Below are 25388 nucleotides of genomic sequence, written 5' to 3'. Positions count from 1 at the left end.
TGGCTCCAGTCTTCCACAATGGCCTCGTTGGAAGAAAGATCATCTTTTACCAGATGTACCTCCATCCTAGCAAAACTTGGTGGCACTCATCCAATACATTATTAAATGACTTTCATTTTTTTCCAATTTAGTTATAGTTCCATTAAATACATAGTTTCGTTGGCTTATATTTTCTTCCAATCAACGCCACACCAATCCACCCAACACAGTGTCAAGTAATAACTAAAGATTTGTATATAAAATAAAAAACGAATAATTTATTAAGTACAGTTGCTACTATGGAACTAAAACTAAAAACCAAAAGAAAAAGACATAATGATATATATCTACATATCAGAATTGTATCTAACGCGTCAAATAATAAGGCCAAACTCACATGCACTGGCCTTTCAAAAAGTATCGACAAAGATAGTAATCCCTTCTCAGATTTCAAAATTGTAGGCCCAATGCCCTTACTTCCTTTCATTATCTGTCACACACTAGTAAAAGTGGCCGCATCTGTTCTGTCACGACAAGGAAAATTATCAACAGAGTTCTCTTTCACGTCTCTGGTATATTATTGCCACAATAATCCTACGCCCAGGAGCATCCGTACGTCAAAAGGGATATAAACACACGCTTCCAAACCAATCCAAAAATTTCTTTTCAACCATCCGCTCTTCTGGAAATAGCTCAAGGCGTAAGCCTTTTATACTGCAAACTATGTAATGGCGTGCTTCACCTCAAGCAACTCATTGCGCCAGAAAAAAAAAACAATAGCGGGATTGCAGAGAAATCCTTTTTTGCCCGTGCAGTATACCGTTCGAGTTCTAATACTTCAGCTCAGATAGGTGACTGGGGCACGAGCTCAAGATGGATGGGACATTTCTCCCACAAACTGGGGAAGATTTTTGGCCAGTCGCAGTGGAAGAATTCTCAGTTTGTTGCATCTGCGAAGAGTTCACTGATGAACTAACCTTGCTCCCCTGGGAATTTGTCTTCAAGTTGGCTCCACTAGATGGAACTCCTGCAACTGTATTACCAAGAGACTGGTTGTTATTGAATAGTTGTTGCCCTTGGAGTGGCATGGACGATATGTAATTTCCACCAAAAGATATTTGGGTCTGACCCTGCAATACTCTCCCTTGATCCTGGGAAAAACTTTGAAGAGTTGGAGCAGTAGAAGTTATGTTACACGGATTATGAACAAGAGAATCTGGGGCTGCTACACAGATTTTTGACTGGGAGCCTTTAATCGAACTTTTGCTTTGAGTTTGAGTTTGTGAATAAACTGGGGTAGTAAAAAAATTTGCACCAATTGTAGCATTAGTTGACGAGGCTTTATAACGAGTCGCCACAGCAGGTTGCGACTGTAACATTCCATGCTGCTGTTGAAGATGAAGCAGCTGAGATGGCTGTTGAGACTTTACAGCATTGCTAGAAAGAGGAAAACTTGTGGTTGTTGCAGTTGACGAAATGGAACGATTAGGCCAGTTTCCATTCATGGGAGATGAAACTAAGTTAAGATTCTTTGCTGAATTATCAAAAACAAGGGTTGTTGGTCCGTTGGACGATGGCTTCCCGGAAGTGGCTTTTTCATCATCACGGTGGGAAGAACTATCCCCACTGTTGCCTTCTATAATGGGATACATCTTTTGTTGAGTTGCATGAGATGCATTTCCAGCATGATATCCTTGCCATGCAATATCTGGCAGGCTCTGAAATATCACAGGGTTTTGTGCCATGGTTGAGAAGTTCAGATTTGAAGGAACACTTGTCCCATTATATGCAGCAAATGAGATTGCATGTGGATGAGATGGAATATGCTCAAGTCCCCCCATCAAAGTCTGTTGCTGCTTGTCACCAAAATTTCCACTGTTGCCACCAACACTATCTGATGTTGTAGATGGCGCTAAAGAAAGGCCCAGTGGCTGAACTGGAATAGGGAAGTTTTGCCCAAATCCATTCTTTTGGGAGTAAGTTGTTCCACTTGCGGCAAATGGAGAATTCTCTCCGGCTATCCCAGTCTCATGCTTGCGAAGATGAGACTGTGAGGTGTGCTGCTTTTGTGACTGCTGAAGTTGCATAGTTGTGGAGGACAAAATATGGTTGTTGTTACCTTGCATTCCCTGTGACTGCTTATGGGATGATGATGAAACACTAGATGTGCTTCCATTAAGATAACTAGGTTGAACAAGTGGTTGGGAGTGAGGATGCTGTTGTGGATACTGAAGTGGGTGGAAGATCTGAGAAGAGTACAAAGGCCCATTGAGAATAGGTGTTGACTGTGCAGGGCTTGCACCTCTAATAGCTGCAGATGGTCCAAGGGGAGTTGAAAAGGGGAATGGATACCCACTATTCGGAACTATTGTCATATATGGAGCATCATTGGCTGCCAAATTTGAGTAGCCAAAGCTCATTGAAGCAGCAACTGCTGGCAGTGTTGCGCCACCAAGAGATACACCTGGGGAACTTTGGAATTTATTAGACAAGGAAGCATTGCTAGCGTTGTTCACACCACCAGCTGGACTAGTACCTGGTATTACAGATGCTTGATGCTGGCCAGGAGGGATTAGAAAAGCAGGACCATGCTACATTCAAAGTTAAAACACATGACGTTTCAAAATAAAATAGCCAATTTCTATTATCTGTATAGAAAATACTGGAAAACAAGATCATACCACTATATTAGCAGAAGACCCTGGATGTTGACCTTGCTGAAGCATAAGCTGCTTCATTTGCGTCGTGTCCACTGGGTTGGCAGGACCAGAACTTTTTTTAATAGCAGCAACACTAAAATCACTAGTGGTAGTCCATCCCTTCTCCGGTGCAGAACTATGGCTGAGGCCTGGTGACTGTTTATGAAACTGCTTCCCAACAACTACACTTTCAGCAGAATGGACTTTGCTGAGCTTTGTGTCACACATAGAACCAGAGCCAATTGTGGACGGCAAAAGGGTATTCATCTTTGTACACTGTTGGTGCATGAAGATGTTCCGAGCAATGTAACCATGACTTGCACATCTCTTTGGTCGAGGTTGAGACAACACAAAGTTCCCATGCTGAATGTTTGAATTATGTAGGAAACATTAATAACACAGGTCCATATTACAGGAAGAATGTGAGATGGTTGACACTTGCAAGAACAAAGAAAGGACTTAAACAACTATTACAATATCCAATTAGGCGAGAAATAAAATTACTTGAGGGGCTGTCAATAATCCTGTTGTTTTATCTGTCTTCACAGCTGTCCCCATGGGCGGCACGTAACTGCAAATTATAGTTATTGTTCTTAGAAAAAAGCAAAGCCACAATATTCACGAGAGACCAACCGTCAAGTAAAATCAGATACGGATCAAAATGACGAAAAGAAAAAGAAAAAAAAATTGTGAAAAAAATAAATGGTCTAGTACCCAAGGGGAGAGAAACCGCTTAGCCTTTCGGATACAGCCACTGACAAAGACATTGAACTACATTGAGCTGAAGAAGTAAAGAAGTGTAAGAGACCTCTATTCAACAAGAAAGCAAAATCAGAGTTTGCATGTGGTGCTGTAGGCTTAATCATATCAATAAAAGGATAAAGGAAAATCTCTCAACCTACCAGTTTTCTCCAGTTTGGCATTTGTAGCGGTAGTAGTTGGTTGTTCCCTATTCCTGCCCAGTTCTCCTAATTCATGGTTTGTCGCTAGGTCATGATGGCCATTTGGCTTCTCCAAATCAACTTTCATTTTCACCTCTTCAATTTCTCCCAGTGTTTTCTCCTTCTTACTCATACTTTCTACCTTGTCTTCCACCTTATTACTGTCTTCACCCCTAGACAAATTACCCCATTCTGATGAGAAGGACACAGGAGGGGGAGCCTGTAATTGGAACAAAATCTTCAGACACTTAACAGCAATAATACCCAAAGGGAGATACAGTAATAAGGATGCAAAAAGACAAATATCCACACCATTAGATCAATCTCAAACTTGGGTTTGTCATTGCCCTCCGAAACATCATCGCATGTCCTAGTAAAATTCAGCAACAAGATAATGGGTTCGATAATCAGGTACCTAGATAAGAAAATCAAACAACAATAGCACACAAAAGTGGGTTCTTCTTTTCTATAATTTCAATTCTCACCTTATAGAAGAAGCACAATCATGTTTGTCGACAACCAACTTGGATTCTAATTTTCCATCTACAGCATCCCCACATCTACAACCTGGACTCAAACTATCTTCCTCCGCGTCTTGTTTTGGACCCAGGGAAGACTCAATACCATCACCTCCAGACGTCCTAGGCGACACGGACGATGGTATCTCCGTCTTCGCAGGTTGATGGCTTTCAATTACGACTGACTCGGGAGTTGAATTGTTCGGGGGTAAAATGCAAAAAGAAGAACTGTAATCTTCCACTTTCTTCGTATCTGACAATGAAAAAGCCAACGAAAAAGGTGAATGGAGAGGAGGGTGAGGAGAAGCGTAAAGGACAAGAGTAAAATTCTTTATCTGATTCGAAAATTCAACCCACCAATATCAATGGCAGGGTAAGACGAAAGTGCAGGGGAATCACTTGCTTTATCCTTCTGCGAAGAAGAATAATCATGGTTCTGGGAAGCTCGCAAACTGTACAGAAGCTCAGCTATCTCAATCTCGATGTCCTCCTGATTCGACGAAGACGGTCCAATCGCTTTCTGCAACAAAACTCATCCTATCAATTTCGTTTAAAAAAAGGACAGATCGAGCAAATGAATATAAAAGAAATGCAAAAGTATCTCAGACCATCTTCTTGGGAAGAGAAACATTGGAAGAAGAAGGCGACGCATCTTCAGCACTCTGCTCCTCAACCCAACTGTGATGAGGTCTTTTCACAGAAGCTGAGAGAAGAAAAATCCAAAAAAGTAAAAACCAGTGCTGTCAGAGAGAAACCAAAAATAAAAAGAATCAAGACAAAACCTGAACGAGTCCTCCTGGGCACTGTAGCTCCGATCATCACTTCGTCGATTACGTTCCGTCCCCGGTGGTTGTGATCGGATGCGGACGACGCCGTATTATTAGAATGCAACCGCGCGTCTTGTTCATTCCCCACACTCTCTTCCTCGGTGCTGTGAGAGTTGCTCCCTCTCCTCTTCTTCGTCCATTCCCTCTTACCATTATTATCATCATCGTCATTATTATCCTTTAACCTCATCTCCTGCATCTCCTCTGTCGAAACAGACAAATCAGAGACGCGTCACGAAAATTAAGAGAAAAAAAAAGGAGAAAAAACCAATTCATACGAGAAGTGGGTCGGAGGGGGATATTAGGGTGACGGCGTCTGGGGAAAGCGTTTGCGGACATAGAGGACGATCTTCCTCTGGTTCGATCCATGGCGGATTTGCTGTTTCTTCTTGTTGTTTTTGTGTCATGAAATGTAAGGAAAGCGGCGAAAAATCAGAACGGTCGAATAGGATGCGGCAGCGGAATCCCAGCAGAAGCGGCGGCGTAAGGGTCGGATTCCTTTGAGACCGAAAGGAGTGGTAGTGTTTTCTGCTGAAAAAATGCTCCCACTTCCTTCTCCCTTTCTTTTCGCTTTCCTATCACCTCGCTTCTTTTCCCTTTCTTTCTCTTCTTCTGTCCCTTCCCTTCTCTTCTAACCAAACTACACTTCACTTCTCCCTCCTTCTCTTTTCTTTTATCAAACTAAATTAACAATAATAATAACAATTCAATATTTTATCAAATCATCTTATCTCTCTTTTATTTTTATTTTTTTTTATATATTTCGCTTTCAACTCACTCTCCAAACTCCTCGTCACTATAGCATACGGTTTCTCTCTCCATCGTGGCCGTTGATGCCTTCCTTATCGGACGGTTACAGACCTCCTGGTTTGCCACTGCCTACATGGCACACACGTCCATGTCTGGTGGAATGTGATGTCAACACTGCGCACTTTGCCATGTGTCACCTCATTATATGTTTTCTGTCAACTCATACGCGGTAAAGTGGCGCGTGCTTCGAAAACGCCTGAGCGAAGATATTGCTGTGGGGTAGCATACACGTGTCGTTTTGTTGGAACTTGGAAGAAGTACGAAAATATCTTGTGGTATGCCACCGTAGATATTAAATATATTTTGTATTATTAATTTAAAACAAAATTACGAAGATGGTACCACCGGAGAGCGCTTGCCTTCACTCGTATTAATTAATACTATTGTAGTTAATAAACTGATAATGAAATTTATGAACATTTAGTTAATTTCTTTTTTACCTTTAATACTGTGTTTCTATATGTTCTTTCACTTAAATTAAAGAAAACATTATGTTATTTTAGTACAATATTAAATAAACTATCTACTACTTTTTCATTTTTCCATCTCTAGACATATTTTAACAAAGATGAAAATAAGGATATAATTGAAAAGAGGTTATATTATTTTAAAATTTTAAAAATAGCAGTTAAAAGAAATAGTAGCATTCATTAATTATTTCCCGGCCCTACAAAAAGACCAACTGCCACACTCATTAAATTTTAGGATTTTCTTAAAGTGATATAGAAAATGACTTTCAGACAAACTACGATTACTTGCTTCGGTTAGTGTAATTTAAAATTGAAGATTTGAAAAGATAATTTATTTAAGAAATTGATATCATATATTTTTTAACTGACAGTAAAAAAAGTTCAATAAACAAAGTAGACGAGTATTAAAATGTTTATTTAACTAAATTTCGTTTATTTTAAAAATAATTACAAATAAATCGGCTCTTTAATATTATACTATTATATAAAACAAATTTCTCCTTTTGGTGGTTACAACTCTTTTTTCAATTTTATTCTTTAAGTGATTTTTTACTTTTAAATTTCATCGTTTTTTTAGTTTAACTAATTTTTTAAAGTTAAATAAATAAAACTAATGTATAAAATAAATAAAAAGTAATTATTGATATTTATTTGTATGATTAAATTTTATTAGTTTTTTTTATTATAAAAAACTGAATACATGTGTTTTCACTTATTATCAAATTTCTTCCACCAGATGGCCCATAATGTAGGTTCATAAAGATTTCATCCAATGTCACAGAATAATTCAAAAATATTTCCATTTGGGTTCGTGGGATCAAATGCACAAGGAGAAGTAACCTTGAATCTTAGTGTCTTATGAAGAAAAAAGAAGTATATGGATTTTGCATAGTTTAAGATATGTGTTGGAGTTCTATGATGTAATCCTGGAGGATAGAACTTCTGAGTTTTGGCATTATTTGGTAAAGGTTTCGCCATGAAGATCAATGGGAAGTTATGAGTTTTGTTGATCATTTGGATAACTTTTATTGGTCGAGATAGAAAGTCTGGGATAAGGTTTTTTGTTTCCTTTGATATGTTTTAAGGTGAAATCATATCGGGAGAACCAATCTTTCAATCTCAACAATGAATATCTACTTTTATTTGATTTTATTGTATTAATTTCATATTCATCAATTAAGTAGCTTTTGAATAACAATAAATATAATATTAAAGTATACTTAACATATCTAAAATTGAATATTATTTTATTGATAAATTTTATTGTGAATTACTCACGAGGTATTAAATATAAATTAGATATATATTTGGTACGTATTTTACTATTATTTTTATGTAATATGATGATTAATATGTCAAAAAAATAATACTAACAAGAATAATAATAATAATAATAAATAATAAAAACAACAACAATAATAATAATAATAATAATAATAATAATAATAATAATAATAATAATAATAGTAATAGTAAGATGGATATATGAATATAGAAACATCGATTAAAAACAATTCTTGAATAAAGATTAACAATATAGAATTAAATTATAATTAAACATAGATTTTAAAGAGTCTAGCGCGAGACAAGTAGAACATTGTCGTGTATGTGTGTGTGTGAAATAAAATCATAAGGCCTCCTGCCCAACATATAATAACTCATCAAATCTATGGAGTGTAAAGAATCTTTAAACCTTATAAATATTAAGGTTTAAAGAAATACTATAGAAGAAAAGATTAAAAACTGAACTACTTATGTTTGTAGAAAAAAGAATAATAATAAATAGTAATGAATTTGATTGATATAAAATAGTAAATAGTTTATTCAAATAAAATATTAAATAGTACTAAATCTGAAACAAATAAAATAATAATAAAATTGATTAAAATGAAAGAAAATTAAAAAAAAAAACTATTTATCCATAAACAACATTTATTTTTCTTTTTACATTATCCTAAATATTTATAACTTCTATGTTTAGTGTTTCGAGTGTGAGGTTCAGTCATTAACACCTGCACAATTTCTTCTAGGATGTCGTATAATATCTGCTCTTCTAATCCTTCTCTTTGCTCCACCGTCCGGAGGTGTACCTGACAAAGATTCTTCTATGCTTAAATTAGTTAACTGCCCGTAGGGGAGTTTAGTGTAATTGTAATAAAAGAACAGTAAATGCGATTACTTACCTCTTACATTTGACCTATATGTATAGTTTTGTTGAGATTAGTAAAACCTTAATTACGGTTCAATCTCAGTCCAATACCTCAATCATCACTTACCTTAATCTTTGTAAGAAAACTTACTAATTGACTAAGGTTAGACATTTCTGGTCCTGGACGTCCGATCTTACCTGCTGGTTTTGTCACGTTCAATCATTTAGCTGCTTCTTGTTCTCTAAGGCCATCCAGCTAGTTTGATGTAAGGTAACTTTGATGTAAAGTAATTGTGTGGCCATCCAGTCCATACGATACATTTAATATTATTGTTTTGTTATTTTCTGAATTGGATATTTGCAATATATGGGCTAGAAAGATAAACCTACTAAAGATGATATAAGTTCATTAAAAGCATAGTGTTGAGACGGCTGAAGTGCTCTCAGCCTCCATATTGCTTAAGCAGTGTGTAGTCATCAGGCAAGGTCCAAATGGTGCATAATTATTGCACTCATCATATTATGTTGCTCACACGATTTGTTAATCACTCAACGTGATATATAGCTCATGCTGAGAGGTATTTTGACATAGACAAAACTCCAGTTGGTGAGAAAAAGAAAGAAACATAGCTCTAATTGTTAATGTATATTTCTCAGGGATACAGCTTTATGATGTGTTACAATATATTGGTTAATATTACAAATCATTTTCACTCAATTTTGTTTATAGAAGTTATAAGTCCATCATGGGGTTGTTTTGAGAAGTGAAGTAAGAAATTTAAGTGATTTTGTGACATCCCAAAAATACAGTCAGCACTATAGATTCAGAAAAATCACATTTAATAATAATTCAGTACAGTCTTTCACTAAAAACAAAAGCCAAGCCGTACTCCTTACAACATGAATCACAATCTGAAGTCGAACGCACAAATAAAAACCTGACCGAACGGTTTACACAGACAAATACCGAACGGTCGAAATAAACTTAAACGAAAACAAAAGATGGTCGAACGACCACTCAATTCAACTAAATACAATACAGGCCGAGCGGTCTCACTGCTCGATCTTCACTTCGACATCAACCAGGTTCTCTTCATTCAACGCATCTTCCAAACGCTCGTCTCCATCTGCTCACATCCACACGGATGATCATTGCAATGACAAGACGGACGTACAGGGACAATAGACAACACAAGGAAACGAAAGGGTAAGCTTATGAAATTCAACTCATGCATCAACATGCAATTTCAGGTAAACAATTCAACATACATGCATAACTCAACATACATATTCATTACATAACAACCCACTGTAATGCACACACTAAATAAAACTCAACACGACTGACTGTCCGGACTGTATGAAATCTGCGTAGTTACAGGCGTTCATGCGCCCGGGTGGTGTGGTAACTGGCATCCTCATCAGCTGCCACCCGAGGTTAGTACGTCCGTCCAAAGTACCCCTAAGGACGACGACCTCCTGCCATTCCCACGCATGACGTGCCCCTCTACTTGAGGATGATCACTCACGGAATATCAGGATCGAACAGCCAGCATTAACTTCCCACAGTCATACTTTACGAATTTCAACATTCATCTGAGTCGTTCCTACCTGGAACGCTCGTTCAAAAGTCACAATTTGCTTTCATCTCATATATTCTTCATCATTCACTTTTCATCATGTATTCATACTTTCATTTCATCTCATAAACTGTTCGTCATTCATTATTCATCATTCCATCATCATTTTCATCATTCTTAAGAAAACCATCAAAAACGAACGTTCTGTCCCCAATATGTCGAGGACGAACGCTGTGAAATGAGACCCAAAAGGGACGCTCGTTCGAATCAAAGAACGAACGGTTTAAGTTCAGAATGTACAAGTCTGGTACTGTTCATTGGACGAACGCTGTGGAAAATAGTACGAGCGCTCAAAATAATGCCGAGCCCCATTTTGGGACGAACGCTCAGTTCAAACCGAGCACCATCATAACGAACGCTCAGAGTTAGACCGAGCACCAATTAGAACGAGCGTTCAGTATAAGACTGAACAGAAATTAGGACGAGCGCTCATCATAAAACCGAGCACCCTAAAGGACGAACACTCAGTTCAGGACGAGCACCATTAGGACGAACACTAAACAGAACGAACGTTCAGTATAAGATTAAATACCAATTAGGATGGACATTCGGTATGAGACCGAACCGTACTCGGACGAACGCTCCCATTAAAACCGAGCAAACAAAAGTACGAACGCTCAACAAGGCAGTGTAACATCAGGACGCTCGTCCTCGACCAGGAATCATTCCAAATGAACGAATCAAACTGTGACCATTTTAGATAAGGAAAAACCGAACGGTTAAAGACCGTTCGGCACCAACCTTCATTATCATGGAAGACTCTTTTCAATTCATTTATATTCCAGTTAACCTCAACATGTAATTCTCATAATTTCATACGTTCATATCAGCATCAACTTCCACATTTTATTCAATCCGTATCATGTAAATTCATATATCTCTTTTTACCAAAAATAACGAACGTTCATACATTCAGAAAATACAATATCATGCATTATATTCATACAATCAATTAACGAACGTGCATTCAACAAAATTTCAGCAACATCATGCATTATACTCATGCAATTAACAACGAACGTTCACACACATACATCAAACCAGTTAAATTAAATAAGCTCCCCTTACCCGGAAATGAACGAACGTTCACGGGCGCACACAGACGCTCTCTACTCAAATCCTTATCACCAACGCTCGTTAATCCACCTATATTTGGTCATATACTGTTAGGACGAACGTTCAGAATATTTAAGAACGAACGTCATTTTACAAAAAGGCCAAACGCTGAGAATCGAAAACAACACTCGTTTGGACGAGCGCTCAAAGGAGAACGAACGCTACGGGACGAATGCATGAGCAACGCATGAGCGAACGCTCGTCAGCTAAAGAAAAACGAACGTTCAAATCAAAGTGGACGAACGTTCAATTCGTCTCAATTTGGACGAACGTCCAATTTGAAACCAAATTGGACGAACGCGATTCTGCAGAATCACAGGTTTTCCAGAAAACCAGAAAAACCTCCATTTTTAACTTTAAAGCTTTTGGATTTCTACAAAAACAGTGAGATTAACTAATCAAAACGAAAATTCTAGCACTCCTTACCTCTTGAAGACTTCCTTTGTAAATTCTTTGAGTCTATCTCCTCCAAAACTTCAAAAGTTCTCCACTTCCCCTCTTTCCCAGAACTTGCAGCAAGAACTTCTCCTCTCTCACAAAAATTTGGCAGCAATCCTTTCCCCTCCCAGCAGACCCATAGCTTCCCTTTTTAACTTCCCAAACTCTTCCCTCTTCCCCTCTTCTTCTCTTTCCTTTTCTTGTTTGCTTTTGGTTTTGTTTTCAAAGGGGGAAGCAACGTTCGCTGTCCCTTTGTGGCAGCGCACGTTCCTTTCTCCCCGTTCTCTTCTTTTTTTTTTTTTTTTTTTTCTTGAGGCCTGACAGATTTCATAATGTTACAAGGTACGCCAAGTTTGGCTTTGATTGATGCATGATTAATCGCCACTTTCAGCGACTGAGAGTTCGAATGAAGTTTGATAAAGTAAAACCAATTATGCAAAAGGAGATAATCTTATTCTTCAAACTTTGAATGCTCTCATTTGCCGTTGTTGAGTATTGAATGTCCAATTCCGAATACCTAAACGTGATAAACACCACGGTTCTAACCTCATCATTTCTTTTGAATTAAAGACTAAAAATTATGATGGTTAAGTACCCTTTATTTGGTGCTAACTTATGATATTATCACACGTCTAGGATTCATTGTATTAAACTAATAATAAAAGAACTAAAAGTTTAATCATGAATGGTGATATTATTGGGTTGTAAGTCACAACAACTATAAATAGGAAGCGTAGCGTGAAGTGAAATAGAAACTTTGGTGGATTTTTTATTCTTTTTGGTTCTTTTATCAATTACTATCAATTATGAAGGTACATCTTTTTTTATTTGACGGTTTCAACCAAAGAAAATGTATGTTAATTATTACATTCTAGAAAGAGAATCCGCGTATCTTTAACCCCCATCACGTCAATTTGAATCAATTTTCTTCCCGTTCATGCATACTTATACAATGATTCATGATGTTATTTTTATTATTAAATTAAATAAGAGGTCGTCTTTAATACATGTTTTTATCCCTTCAATAACATTATTTAAATTTTTTTGAATGTTAAATAGTTTTATTTTTATTCAAAATTGTTTAATTTTTCAAAATAAAATTAACTTTTGTATGCTTCAATCTCTTCGACTTTTACATATGAAAAAGATACAGTATTACACTTCCACGTGACTCTGTATAAATGGAGCAGTAAATATATTAGTGTGAATCTAAAGTTTCACTTGAATAAAATTAAGACAGTTGAGATGAATAGCAGTGTAAAAAGAAGTAAAAAGCAACCTGTTTATCCTGTGCAAGCTTGTGTGTAAAACTTGTTCGGAATACTCCTAAAAACTTGAAAAGAAATCGTGTATATATACTAAACATAATTAATTTTCATCATAAAATAAAAAATTAATCATGGACACATTCGTCTATATACTAAACCATACATGATTTCACACCGTAATGCATCATACATAATCGTATCAATTAAAGACATTTATCATACAAAGCCATTTAATATATTTAGGTAAGGATAGGTCTAATATAGGTCAATCAATGGTTGATACATCTCGATTAAGGATAGATATATCTCAACTAAAGACATATACAATTTGACTAATGTCAAATATAGCTCAGCCAAGATCGGAGTGTTAAGATATATTTCTTTGTTTGAGTCATTTAAGTTGAATGTACTTGAAATTTTGGATTGAGTTGTGTGAGATGATGTTGGATAGTGAATTTAGATAAATGTTAACTATTTGAGAATTTTAGGTTGGTTTTTATTAAAAGTGTTCCTTGTCAGAGTATTTAAATGGTAATAGATGGTGAAATAAGAAAAGTTAAGCTAAGAAATGAGTTTACATCAAATTATATTTGATAATATTTCTAATAATATTTCTGATAGATTATAATTTCTTTTATCTTATTTTCTTCCTTTTAAATGCATTAGTTTATTATTGTCTTTTTTTTCTTTGTGTTTGTTTGATTTTTTTGTCTACAATGATCGTATATTAATACGAGAGGTGATGCAGGCACAAATGGCAATAGTAGCACAAGTACTGGGAAAGATCACTCAAGGTATAGAATAAAAATTATTTAGATAATGGTGTATAACACATTTTAGAATAATTGCATTAATTATAGTCCATCAATTTTAAAATACCTTGAAATTTAATATAAACATCTTTTGAATTATTTCAAGTGATTGTTATTTATATATGCATTAAAAAAAATTATAATGAATATTATTATTTTTAATTTATAATAAATATCATTATATACTTTAACATCTTGAAAATATTTTACTTTTAAATTATTAATATTTTCAAGTAATAACGTGATTTTATTTTTTCAATTAATTCTTCTATAGGCAAAAAATTATATATATTCTAAAAAACACATCGAGTAGTTTTGACATTAATCTAAAACATAATCTATCACTTTCTTAATTCAAACAAATAAAAAATATATATAATATCAATAAATATTTAATTCAAAGTCACAATTTTTCTATCAAACCAAATCATCTCATTTCTCATTTACTTTTTCTCCAAAACACTAACAAAAGGTTAAAGTAGTTTGGGTTGAGAAAAAGAAAGTAAAAAGTTAATAAAAATAAGTGAAACACAGAAAACCTGGAGTTGAAGTAGTTGTCAACAAAATAACAAATATGGAAAATGTATGATGATGGGAATGCATAATACAATTATTGGAAGTAAGTGGGAGGCTTCACTCCATTGGAGAAATATTTCTAAAAGGTTTATTAAGTGTCCTACAATAATATATGCTTCATGGAAAAGGTTTTATTTTTGCATAAAGAACAATATTTATTTGTGTCAGTTTACTAATTTGAGTAACTTTTGAAATTGTTATCAATTTGTATATGTTGCGATTAGAATAACCACTTTACCATGAAGAATATATTATATAATTGATAACTTTGTATTTTTCTTATAAAGAAGCCAAATATAATTTGAATGATATATATGTTTTTGTTGTTTTCAAATTGAAGTATCGCTTGTTCTTTTTAATTATAAAAGATTGTTTAAATTTAAAAATAATAATATTTAGCTATTTATTTTCTAAAATGTAGTTAGTTTAATTTTAGATGCTAAATTTTGAATATATTTTTTAAAAAATTTAAGCTTATTTAATTGAACTTTTGTTTATGTAATTTACAAGACCAAATAAAAATTGAAAATTATGATAAATATTTACGTTATTCTTGTTTTTTAAATATATATCTCTAATGTTTTCTCTCTAATTTTGAATGGAATGAAATTTTTGGGTCTCTCTTTCCAACAGACGTGTGAAAGACGAATTTTTATGTAAACTAAATTGTAAAATTAAGCTGTCATTCTTCTTCGTTTCTAATCGTGTTTGTTTGTTGTCATTATAATATGTTATATGCGTCAGGCAAATTGTAGGCTCTTCTGTACAAATAATAAACAGTTATTTAAGGGTGTAAATAGCCCATATACTTTTCCAATTCGACACTTTTTTTAATTGAATTAGGAAAATGTTGGAGTTCATTCCAAATTTCTTGAAAACAAAAAGTTCGGGTCGACGAGGTAAGGAGAAAAGAGATATTGAAACAAAGGAAAAAAAATAAAAGAATATTATAGATAATGGATGGATGCTTTGTCCTTCATTTATTAAAGTTAAATAAAAATTAATGATGAGTTAATGAAAATTATTGGGTTCACTTTCATTCTTCACTTGTAATGTTACATTGTTTTCTGAGTTCAGAGTTGTAAGATTATACAATGGTGGTTGTGATCTGTGCAGGTGGATTGTGGACAGTGGAGGAAGAAGAAGACAGTGTTGGTGGTGTTGTGGAAGAGGAAGAAGATAGAGAGTTCATCGTCGATTAGACATAGCCAAAATTCGAATTTCGACGACCCCACCGCACTTCGAGCTGCAGTCGGTTTCACTGTATAGACCTGGCTTATGATGATTTGATGTTTATTTGCACATTCCATTATGAATCCTGATTTACATCTTTCTTGTTCGTTTATTATCATATACTCTTAGGACTTATAATGTGTTTGGTAATCAATTTGATTTACACCATGCCAAATGTTACAAACAATTTAGACATAATAATTATTATTTAATAAAATAAATAATTTCATAAAAAATACAGATTAAAAACAAATTCAGAAACAAATAAAATAAAATTAAACAAAAAAATATACATAATAAATAATATATAAAAAATTTAAAACTATTAAAAAAACAACAAATTTAAAAATAGTTAACAAACAAATAAAAAAACAAAACATACTACGAAAACATACTAACAAGAAAAACTATATAAAATATTAAAAAAATAACTTTAATATATTAAAGTAATTTTTCATAAGCGCAGAAAAAAGAAAACAAAAAAAACACTTGACCCCATCTCCAACTTTGGCCAACAAAAACTGAAATTTCAACTTCGGCGAAACACCAGTCACACCTCCAACTGCGGTGCTCCTCTCACCACCACAACACCACACAACCATCAAACCAGAAACCAGAGAGAAGGAGATCCAAAATAAATGGTCAAAGTGAAGGAGGAGGAGAGGAGGGGAGGACAGTTGGAAAAGAGGAGAAAGAAAGGGATATATGCCATGAGATATGAAATACGGCACAGAGGAAGAAAGGAGGAAAAAGGGGTGTAGGGTTTTCAAACATGAAATGCCACACTGGAGTAGAGAAAGGTTTTCAAACGTGAAATGTGGTACTGGAGTGAAGAAAAGAGTGTAGGGTTTGTTTCTTTTTACTAAATGAATGGATCAACCTTTTTTTAAAATCAAAATATTCTCTTACAGAGAGTTATAATTGGAAATATCAAAATAATGGAAGGTGTAAAAAGAATTGAAAATATCAAAATAATGGAAGGTGTAGAAAGAAGCATGTAGATAATGTGTAAAAAGAAAAAGGAATATATATATATATATATAACAACCATAATGATTGTCAATTAAGTGGGCATTTTACTATCATAACATTTGATATTGGGCTTATTAACCTAATCGACATTGGATTTAGCACGAAAGTGAGTTCCTTTCTTATCTTGTAAAAAAGAAAGACTCTCTCCTTGACAAAGTTTTAGACATAGTTCATCTAGTTGAGCATTAGTTCATCTAGCGCCTTTATTTTGGTTGGGATCCGTCTCAAGGCTTAGACCATTTGGATTATATTTTACTCCAATACAGTCAAAGTGTCAGTCATTTTTTTCTATTAGACTTGTAAACATTTGTTGTTTTTCCTTCTCTTCCAATTTTCTTCCTATTTTCTTTTTATAGGATAGATAAAACCACTATATCAATAATAACAAAAATATAGTAACAATTCAGTTTCAAACGGTTTGAGTACAGAGAAAAAGGGAGAGGGGGAGAGAGAATAAATGAATGAAAAGAAAAATAAAATGTATATTTAATTATAATATAAGAAATGAGAAGATCCACATGCCTTATTTGATTATGATTTTTTGTGAATATTTGTTTATGTTTAATGCTCCTAGATAGCTCTCATGCTGATTAAAATATAAAACGAAGCTTTTAAACAATTTTAATTATATTTAGTTATTAATTAATAGATTCTACCCGAAAAGTACACATGCATGAGCATGACAACAACAGAAATTAGAAAAATACTTTATTTATTTATTCATTTATTAAAGTTAGCTTGCATTGTTGACCTAATCTTCTCTTTCTCCTTATAAAGTATTGAAACAATAAAATGCATTAGTGGGTAACGAACCGATTCGTTCAAAATTAAAATAATAGAAATAATAATTAACTAATTAATTTAATATGTTGAATAAAAGTTGCTTACTACACAGAACCAACTAGAAATACCATAGTTTTATGTGAAAATGATGTGGAGTTGGCATCCGCTGATTGTTCCACGTTGGAGTAACATTATAAATAATAATCTATTGGTAGATTTTTATATCACTAGAAATTAAACATTAAAAACCTGTGTATTTAACTAAACTAGACTCCTTTACAATATTTAATTCAATATTTATTCAATATTGTATTAAGAAAACATGAAAGTCACCATGATTAGAAAAACTAAATATTAAATCCTTTTCCCAAGTTCTTTGAATCTGTATGGCGGGTTTTATTCGATAGAATTTCATAATTTAACTTGTTTGGGTAAATTTAACTTGTGGAATATCATATCTGCACTCTCATAATTCATATTATTAGTGTAAATTTTGTGATAAATAATGACTAGTTACGAATCTCTTTTGTAATTTTTAATATTTTTCATCAAATATAAGTAGATTAAATGTTTGGAGAAGTGTGATATAAGCACTCCTATTGACGGAGTATATATAAAGAGAATCGTAAAGAAAAAAACGTTTGCCAAGTGATATATTAAAAAAACATATCACTTAAAAAACACCTTTAAAAGGAATTCAAGAAAAAAAACTATTATATTTAAAAGAATTCAAACATAATCTCCTAACACTAAACATAGTAAATAAGAAATACATTATGATAATTAGATAAAAAGGTATATTTTTTATTTTGATAAATAGTTTGTCATGTAAAAACAGTGTAATAGTATTATGACACATTTTTACATTCATTTGACACAAAACATAAGAATAAAATATCATAAAAGTATAAACTTTTATATTTTTCTAAAGCAGAAGAGAATAAAAAATAGAGAAAGATAATATTAAATGAATATAAGAAAAGTAAGTGTGTCAAGGAATATTTTTCATAAAACATTAAAATGAATCATATGAGAAAAAAATTCAAAATTTGTCCTCAAAATCATAATAGTCAACCATTTTATTTCCAGACTTCTACGTCATTATTTAGTTCCTCTCTTTATCAAACAAAAAAAAAAACTATAAATTAAATTTAGTCACTCTTATTTATTTTCTCTTCATTCTTTCACTGACATTATGATAAAATAAACTTTTTACTAATACTAAACACAAAAGTAAAAGATTTTGTAAAATAATACACGAGAGGTGAAAAAAAGGCAATAACTAATAGTGAATGCTAACAATAATCCCAACCACTGATTAAAAAATGCATTCAGTTTCCACAAATATTACGAGTTGATAAAGTGCAGTTTTAAACTGTATTTAAATATAAAATATTCTTACCATACACACGAAACTACTTTGTTGAGTATAATACAAATTAATATATATGTATACATTACTTGTATGCAAATATTATCTTAAACAAAAATTCATACGATGTGATTTTTATAAGCTGAGGCCCAATTAAATGAGACCTTGGATAGGTATTTTCTTTCTGCACGCCCAGTTTTACTTTCTGCACTCCCTAAAATCATTAAATTTATAATAAAATATGAGAAGTTATCTTTCTTCACCATCTTCCAGTGTGGTAGGGTGTGTCACGTATGTGATCTTTTAGTAGGTGTTTGGGCCAAAGCCCGCCTTGGTGGTTGACAGAGAAGACTAGTCCAGAATGGCTAAAGAGAAATGTAATAGGCTATAAGCACATTTCCCTAATGAGGCTCAACTAAATAATAGATTATCAAGCTAAAATAATCTATTATTATATTTTGAGCTATAAATAAAGAACTCTTCGCATAGCTCACTAGGAGTAAAATCAATCAACAAAGATCAAGTGGGTCTCTTCTCATGGAACATTAAGAGTCTAAAAAAAAAAGGATAGATTTCAAAATTGTTGAACTTCTACAAGGTGATATATTTCCTTAAATTTCTAATATAAGTGGTATAGTTGTTTTTAAAGTGTCCTGCGTGGGTTTGTAATGGGTAAGAATCGACATAACTCTTGTGGGTTTCATTTGCCAGTGATCAAGTTTTTTTTTATCAAAATTTGTTAGATAAGTGGAAATTCAAACTTAGTTTGTTTAAGGAGTTAAATGTATTTTAAGTTTGAACAAATTAATATATAAAAATGTTTGCTTAAAATTTTCCTTTTAAGCATTCTCATTGTCTAATTGACTAACTGATTGAAATTGGGATAAAATGACAAAAAGTATCTTATCCGCGTTTGTATCTTAAGTATCAATATGTTTACTAACTAATTCACGAAAGAAATCATTTAATTTCAGAGAATAGTTTACTTAGTTTATTTTTTAACTAAAAACTGAGAATTTTTTTAGCCTTTTTTATCCAATTCACTCCCTTTGGACTCCGTCTTATATATTCAACTCAACTCGCTTCAGTGCCCACATGTGTAGTGTAATTCTCAGGGGTTCTATGTCCTTTTTCTCGAATATCAGTCTCTTCATTAACCATCCTTAGATACGCATTAATTGAAATAAGTCAGAATTAAACACCGTTAATTAGTTGAATGTTGCCACGTAATATTAAATAAATTATGATACACCATAAAAAGAGTAAAATCATAAAAAGTCATCCTCAAACTTGAAACAAATTACTTAAAAAGACATGTAAAATCATTACCAACGTTTGGATAGTTGCATGGTGGAAATCAGTAAGAAAAATGATAAGGTACCAATCAAAGTGAAATTTCCTATTTTCAAAAGTGTAGACTAAACTTGGTGTTCAAAATTCCTCATTTCAAAAACTAATGAACCAAATCGAAGCCCTTAAAATTATATAGAACAAAATCGAGTTTACACTATTCTAAAGATGAAAAGTGTGATTAAAGTAATGTATTTTTTAAAATTCTTCATTATTTTCAGAGTGCTTAACTTATTTATATATAATAAAACAATTAACCATTTCTCTAATTTATCTCTATCTATAAACTACGTTGATTTTGGGTGTTGGTCGATGTCAACCATTCTTTAATTATTTAAGTTAATGTTTGGTTATATCATTTGTCAATTTTGTTTGTTTGTCGAAGAGAAAAAATATCTTGATGTTAACTAACCCTTAATAATTATTCAAATATTAATAATGTATTATATGCAATTACTTATACTTTTACCTCTTCATCATATTTATTAGTTTATGTAAAGGGTTATGTTTTCTAAAGAATAATCGTTCAATGCATGATATTTCAAATTTGAAAAATGTAACAAGAAAAACTTGTTAATTTAGATAAATAAACAAACGGTTCTGTTTCTTTGCCGAGTTAAGAGAAAAGATACTTTGATGTCCAATTTAGGCTGTGTTCGTTTGAACGCGTAACCGGTTACGCGAACGCGTAACCGGTTACACGTTTTCAGCGTTTCTTAACCGAGGGCACACACGACATTTCGCTCACAATCCGCGCAAATCTCTTCACAATCGCGGGTGACTGAACAGTGCAACCATCGCGCATTTCATCGCAAATCCGTCCGCGTATTTCACTCCAAGCGAACGCATAATATGCTTAATTCATCGCTCTGTAATTCGCATGAACAGTAAATTCTGTTCATGCGAACACAGCCTTAATAAAGATTTGACTACTCAAATATTAATAATGTATTATATACAATCACTTATATTTTTACTTCTTATCTATTGTACGGTATAGAGGATAGGCCGAATGGTTAACATTCGTAACCGTTCAGTCTGCACCTTGTGTCAACGGTCAAGCCGCGCTTAAGTTACTGATGTTGGGTCAGCGTTCAAGATATTGTTATTGGGCTAATTGTTTGGGCAAATAAACAATTAATAAATTAATAAGAGAATGATTAAAGATATATTTGCAGGAAGATAAGGAAGTTGTTTATGAATAACAAACCAAATTTAAAGATAAGTTCTTTTTATTGGACCTATGTGAGTTTAGGGTTTATGAAATAACTTATAAATAAAAGACTAAATCGCAAATGTAAGAAAGTTTTTAATTAAGCTTTGATACTTAATTGTAAAATAAGTTTATTAATAAAAATCAGACTTGAGTGTTAGAGTACTTTTATTTAGTAACTACCACTCGATTCAGACTTGAAGATTTTAGAATAGAAGATTGAAATAGCAGAGGACGAAGAAGAAAACTACGGAAAGATATCATCCACTCGAGAGCGAAAAACCTAGAGCAGGATGTTCAGAGATAAAATATCAATCAAAAAGATGTCTTTAAGTCTTACTTAATTATATACAAAAACATCTATATTTATAGATTTCTACAAACCGATTCTTCAATTATGTTTTCTAGCCGTACAGTCACAAAAATATCTCTTTCGAAAGAATAGTAGTTCGATCCATGATATTCAAATTTGAAAAATGTAACAAGAAAAACTTACTAATTTAGATAAAAAAAGAAAATAGGAAATTCCAGTCTTGTGCTTTGAAGTGCAGCAAAAGTACATAAATTGAGGTAAACCATTATTTTTATGCAAAAATACACATCAAATAACCTATTTTTTGCACGTCCTTTTCCAGTCAGGTGATAAAAAGGAATAAAATAGTTTGAGTTTAGCGACACACGTTTGTTTCGTGTTTCTTTTTTAACTGTGAACGGTTAATTCAGATAAAACTGTACAATATTATGCTATCACAAAAATAAACAGGTACTATATTAGTAGAAGCTGCATAAAAGTTTAGGAGGAAAAACACTGGATTTTCTAGGCTCCGGAAACGTCACAGAAGATTCTGAGATGATCTTCCACATCCCAATGGTGTGCAATACAGAAAAAGCTGGCAATTATAATTAAAATTTAAAAGGAAACTCAAACGAACTCACTCCAAAACAGGAATTTATAAAAAAAAAAACAAGAGTAACAATATGACCAACCTTAAACATATATTAGGTAGCAGAGAAGCGACTGATATGGCGAGTTAAGCGCTTCCCGCAAAATAACACCCCACTTGCACGTGCAGACACACGTCTAACACGTAAGACTCTCACCACGCACTCTGCAGCAATAGTGAACTGATGTTAGTGGCAACACGGGTAGTGTAGAGTAGTGACTAGAGGATGTGGAGTGAAATAAATAATTCTTAATTTATGAATTAAATATTCACAAGAAAAACAAAAGGCTATGATAAATAAATATAGACGCACTAATAAAAAAAAGAAGAGAAAGAAAAAGATCAACGACAAGGACGAAGAAGGACCGCGTATGTAGAACCATTATAACTACCTCATTGCCAAACACACCTTTCACTCCCTCTCTCTGCTTCTACCGCACTCAAGCACCCAATACCACCACCATAACACTCAACACAATGGAGCTTAGCAAAGTAACGCTCGAGATCTTCTCCAAACTCGAGCAGCAATGGCTTTCCCACTACGAAGCCACATCCAAAACCCGCATTCTCAGTATCGACGGCGGAGGAACCACCGCCATTGTCTCCGGCGCAGCCCTCATCCATCTCGAGGACCAGATCCGAGCCCAAACCAGCGATCCCCACGCGCAAATCGCTGATTATTTCGACATCATCGCCGGAACCGGTATTGGCGCCATCCTCGCCGCAATGATTACCGCCGACGACGGCTTCGGCCGGCCTCTCTACACTGCCCGTGAGGCTGTCCACTTCGTCGCCGAGAGCAATAGCGAACTGTTCAAGCCGAAGCGCTCCGGCGTGTTCCGCCGCCGCCGCCGATTCTCAGCGCGGAGCATGGAAAACGCGCTGAAGCGTGTTTTTCAAAGAAAAGAGGAAGAGCGACGGCTGTTGACTATAAAGGACACGTGTAAGCCTCTGCTCATCCCTTGCTTTGACCTCAAGAGTTCTGCGCCATTTGTGTTCTCCCGAGCCGACGCATCGGAGTCACCGAGTTTCAACTTCGACCTTTGGAAGGCGTGCCGAGCCACTTCAGCCACGCCAGGCCTCTTCGCGCCATTCCATTTCGCCTCCGTCGACGGTAAGACCTCGTGCGCCGCCGTTGACGGCGGCCTGGTGATGAATAACCCGGCGGCAGCGGCCATCACGCACGTCCTCCACAATAAGCGCGACTTCCCGTCGGTGAACGGCGTGGAGGATCTCCTCGTGCTCTCGATCGGAAACGGAGCGCCGGCTAAGAGAATAAACACCGCCGGTGAGTGCTCCACGTCGACGGTGGTTGACATTGCGCTTGACGGTGTTTCCGAAACGGTTGACCAGATGTTAGGGAACGCCTTCTGTTGGAACCGTACAGATTATGTCAGGATTCAGGTACGCCATTAATGCTATCTTTAATTGAAATTCGATTCAGTTAATAGCCTCGGTCTCAGTGAACTGAACTCTACTTCCTCATCCTAATAAAATTGAAATGCAACCATTTTTCTTTCCATTGTGTATAACGGAGTTAATTAACGGCGTCTGATAATGCAGGCGTTTGGTTTGGGAGAAGGAAAAGAAGAGAAGGTGCTGAACGAGAGAGTGCTGGAATCGTTACCGTTTGGTGGAAAACGATTACTGCAAGAAACTAACGCAAACAGAATCGAGAGCTTCGTGCAACGTCTTGTTGCTACCGGAAAGACTAGTCTGCCACCTAGTCCCTGCAAGGTGCCGCCGTAAGACTCTCGCTAACGGCGTCTTTTTTTTTAATATTTTTACGCTTTGACTTGTATCAAGATTAGGCCATGATTTAAAAAGGTCCTGAAGTTTTTTTTTTTATCTGTTGTTGTCGGGGTGAATAGCAGTTAATAAAAATGACATGGTAGAGTTTTCCTCTCTTGTGTTTCCGGTTCTGATTTTGCTAACTTGGACTGGTGAAAGTGGTGTGAGACATTTTTTCCGAATGGTGACATGATTTTTGGAGTTTTTTTTTTTTATAATTACCGTTTCTTTTCTGGGACATGTTTTGGTAAATGGTGATTACAGTTCCATGTGACTGTTAATTCCCAAAATGGCTGCGTGATTCGCGGAGTGGGAGCACCACGACTTGGCTCGTGATCAATCACTTTTTTCATTTCAAGATAAATTTTGAAACAAAGTACTATCATGCAATCCAGGCTAAAAGCTCCCAAATCAAGTTTGAATTTGTTTTATTACTTTCTCCACACTTTTTTATTTAAAAAAATATTAGTCCAAATTAACTTCCAATATATTGTATCAATTTTATTCTATAAAACAAACATTTGATATGTTTTCACCTACTTCGAGATTCTTTCAACATTAATTCATACACTCCATACAGAATATTTATGTTGATTTTATACAGTTTTGGTAAAACATAATAGTTGAAATGTGTGAATATAGAACATTCATCATCAAATATTAGACTTCTCTCTTCAAGTCTTCCAATCCTTAGAAAGGACTCTGATAAATGTCAGATAAAAGTTCACGATAAAAATGGAAATAATATTATAAAAGTTATTAACCATTATAGATTCTTACATGTAAAATATTTACACGACCATACGTGAAACAATTAATACAAGAAATGGATATACCGTTAGCATCACATTCAGAAATTCCAACTTTGACGACCTACTCTGTATTACACACAGAAAGAGAATGGAAAAATATAGCAAAAAAATGTTGATAAAAGAAGGCAGTCCAAACCCATTTCTTTTACGTCAAACTGATATCATAGGTCTTTTGCAAAGCATACATGACGCAAATAAGCTTTTTCTTTTGATTAATTGAACTTTTTCAGAGTTTCATTTATAGCACGGTTCTCTGAATTATCCCCGTCCTTATTTTGGTAGGTGAGTTTAGTGATTGCAGTGTAGTACTTCTTCCCCACTGCTCATTGCTGGCATAACACACACAGCCACCCACCGGTTTCTTATGCCACGGCATTAAATAGCCTGTAATTTCAGCTGCTTTATGTCACTGTCTGTTGGTTTTTCGTTTTTTCCCCTGTGTTCTACGTGTCTGCTATTTTCATTGCCTTTTCTAACTGCACCTTACTTTACATTACAACAGCTTATACGATAGCAGTGTCGCAGTGCACATATATATGCTATGCTCCTTTATTTTTTTCATCATTAAAAATAACTCCGCAAACACTTTTTCATCATCATTTTCATTTCTCCCAT

At 34.4% G+C, this 25388-nt stretch overlaps 2 protein-coding genes and 1 long non-coding RNA gene across 4 annotated transcripts; 1 reads left to right on the top strand and 2 right to left on the bottom strand.

Annotated features, from left to right (window-relative positions):
* Positions 1-215: 215 nt before the first annotated feature.
* On the bottom strand, positions 216-5648 carry LOC108347974 (protein TIME FOR COFFEE). 2 transcript variants are annotated; one of them, XM_017587448.2, is made up of 11 exons: positions 5243-5648; positions 4920-5168; positions 4746-4840; positions 4495-4657; positions 4105-4390; positions 3932-3989; positions 3581-3839; positions 3393-3486; positions 3183-3249; positions 2661-3041; positions 216-2570 (listed from the first exon to the last, which is right to left on the bottom strand). In XM_017587448.2, exons 1-11 carry the CDS (start codon positions 5331-5333, stop codon positions 810-812), a joined length of 3504 nt encoding a protein of 1167 aa, XP_017442937.1. In that variant the 5' UTR covers positions 5334-5648; the 3' UTR covers positions 216-809. The 2 variants fall into 2 exon arrangements, with proteins under 2 accessions (XP_017442937.1, XP_017442938.1); XM_017587449.2 differs by having other exon boundaries at positions 3393-3459.
* A 3727-nt stretch (positions 5649-9375) lies between these two features.
* Positions 9376-11868, bottom strand: LOC128195463 (uncharacterized). The gene is made up of 3 exons (XR_008247040.1): positions 11576-11868; positions 11102-11179; positions 9376-9520 (listed from the first exon to the last, which is right to left on the bottom strand). It is a non-coding gene; the product is annotated as an uncharacterized LOC128195463 (long non-coding RNA).
* Positions 11869-22500: 10632 nt separating this feature from the next.
* Positions 22501-24075, top strand: LOC108347950 (probable inactive patatin-like protein 9). The gene is made up of 2 exons (XM_017587414.2): positions 22501-23574; positions 23734-24075. The coding sequence occupies exons 1-2, from the start codon at positions 22648-22650 to the stop codon at positions 23917-23919; spliced, it is 1113 nt and encodes a 370-aa protein (XP_017442903.1). The 5' UTR covers positions 22501-22647; the 3' UTR covers positions 23920-24075.
* Positions 24076-25388: the final 1313 nt, after the last annotated feature.

The sequence above is a fragment of the Vigna angularis genome, chromosome 2, assembly GCF_016808095.1.
Source record: "Vigna angularis cultivar LongXiaoDou No.4 chromosome 2, ASM1680809v1, whole genome shotgun sequence".
Taxonomy (NCBI): Eukaryota; Viridiplantae; Streptophyta; class Magnoliopsida; order Fabales; family Fabaceae; genus Vigna; species Vigna angularis.
This window is presented reverse-complemented; position numbering and strand designations above follow the sequence as displayed.

Bases quoted from the DNA above. Each gene is read 5' to 3' on its own strand.
- LOC108347974 (XM_017587448.2), bottom strand. From the start codon at position 5,333: ATGGATCGAACCAGAGGAAGATCGTCCTCTATGTCCGCAAACGCTTTC. The intron at 4,391-4,494 runs GTGGGTTGAATT...TTTCATTGTCAG, and splicing joins TTACCCTGCCATTGATATTG to ATACGAAGAAAGTGGAAGAT. The intron at 3,990-4,104 runs GTGAGAATTGAA...GAATTTTACTAG, and splicing joins GATTGTGCTTCTTCTATAAG to GACATGCGATGATGTTTCGG.
- LOC108347950 (XM_017587414.2), top strand. From the start codon at position 22,648: ATGGAGCTTAGCAAAGTAACGCTCGAGATCTTCTCCAAACTCGAGCAG. The intron at 23,575-23,733 runs GTACGCCATTAA...CTGATAATGCAG, and splicing joins CAGATTATGTCAGGATTCAG to GCGTTTGGTTTGGGAGAAGG.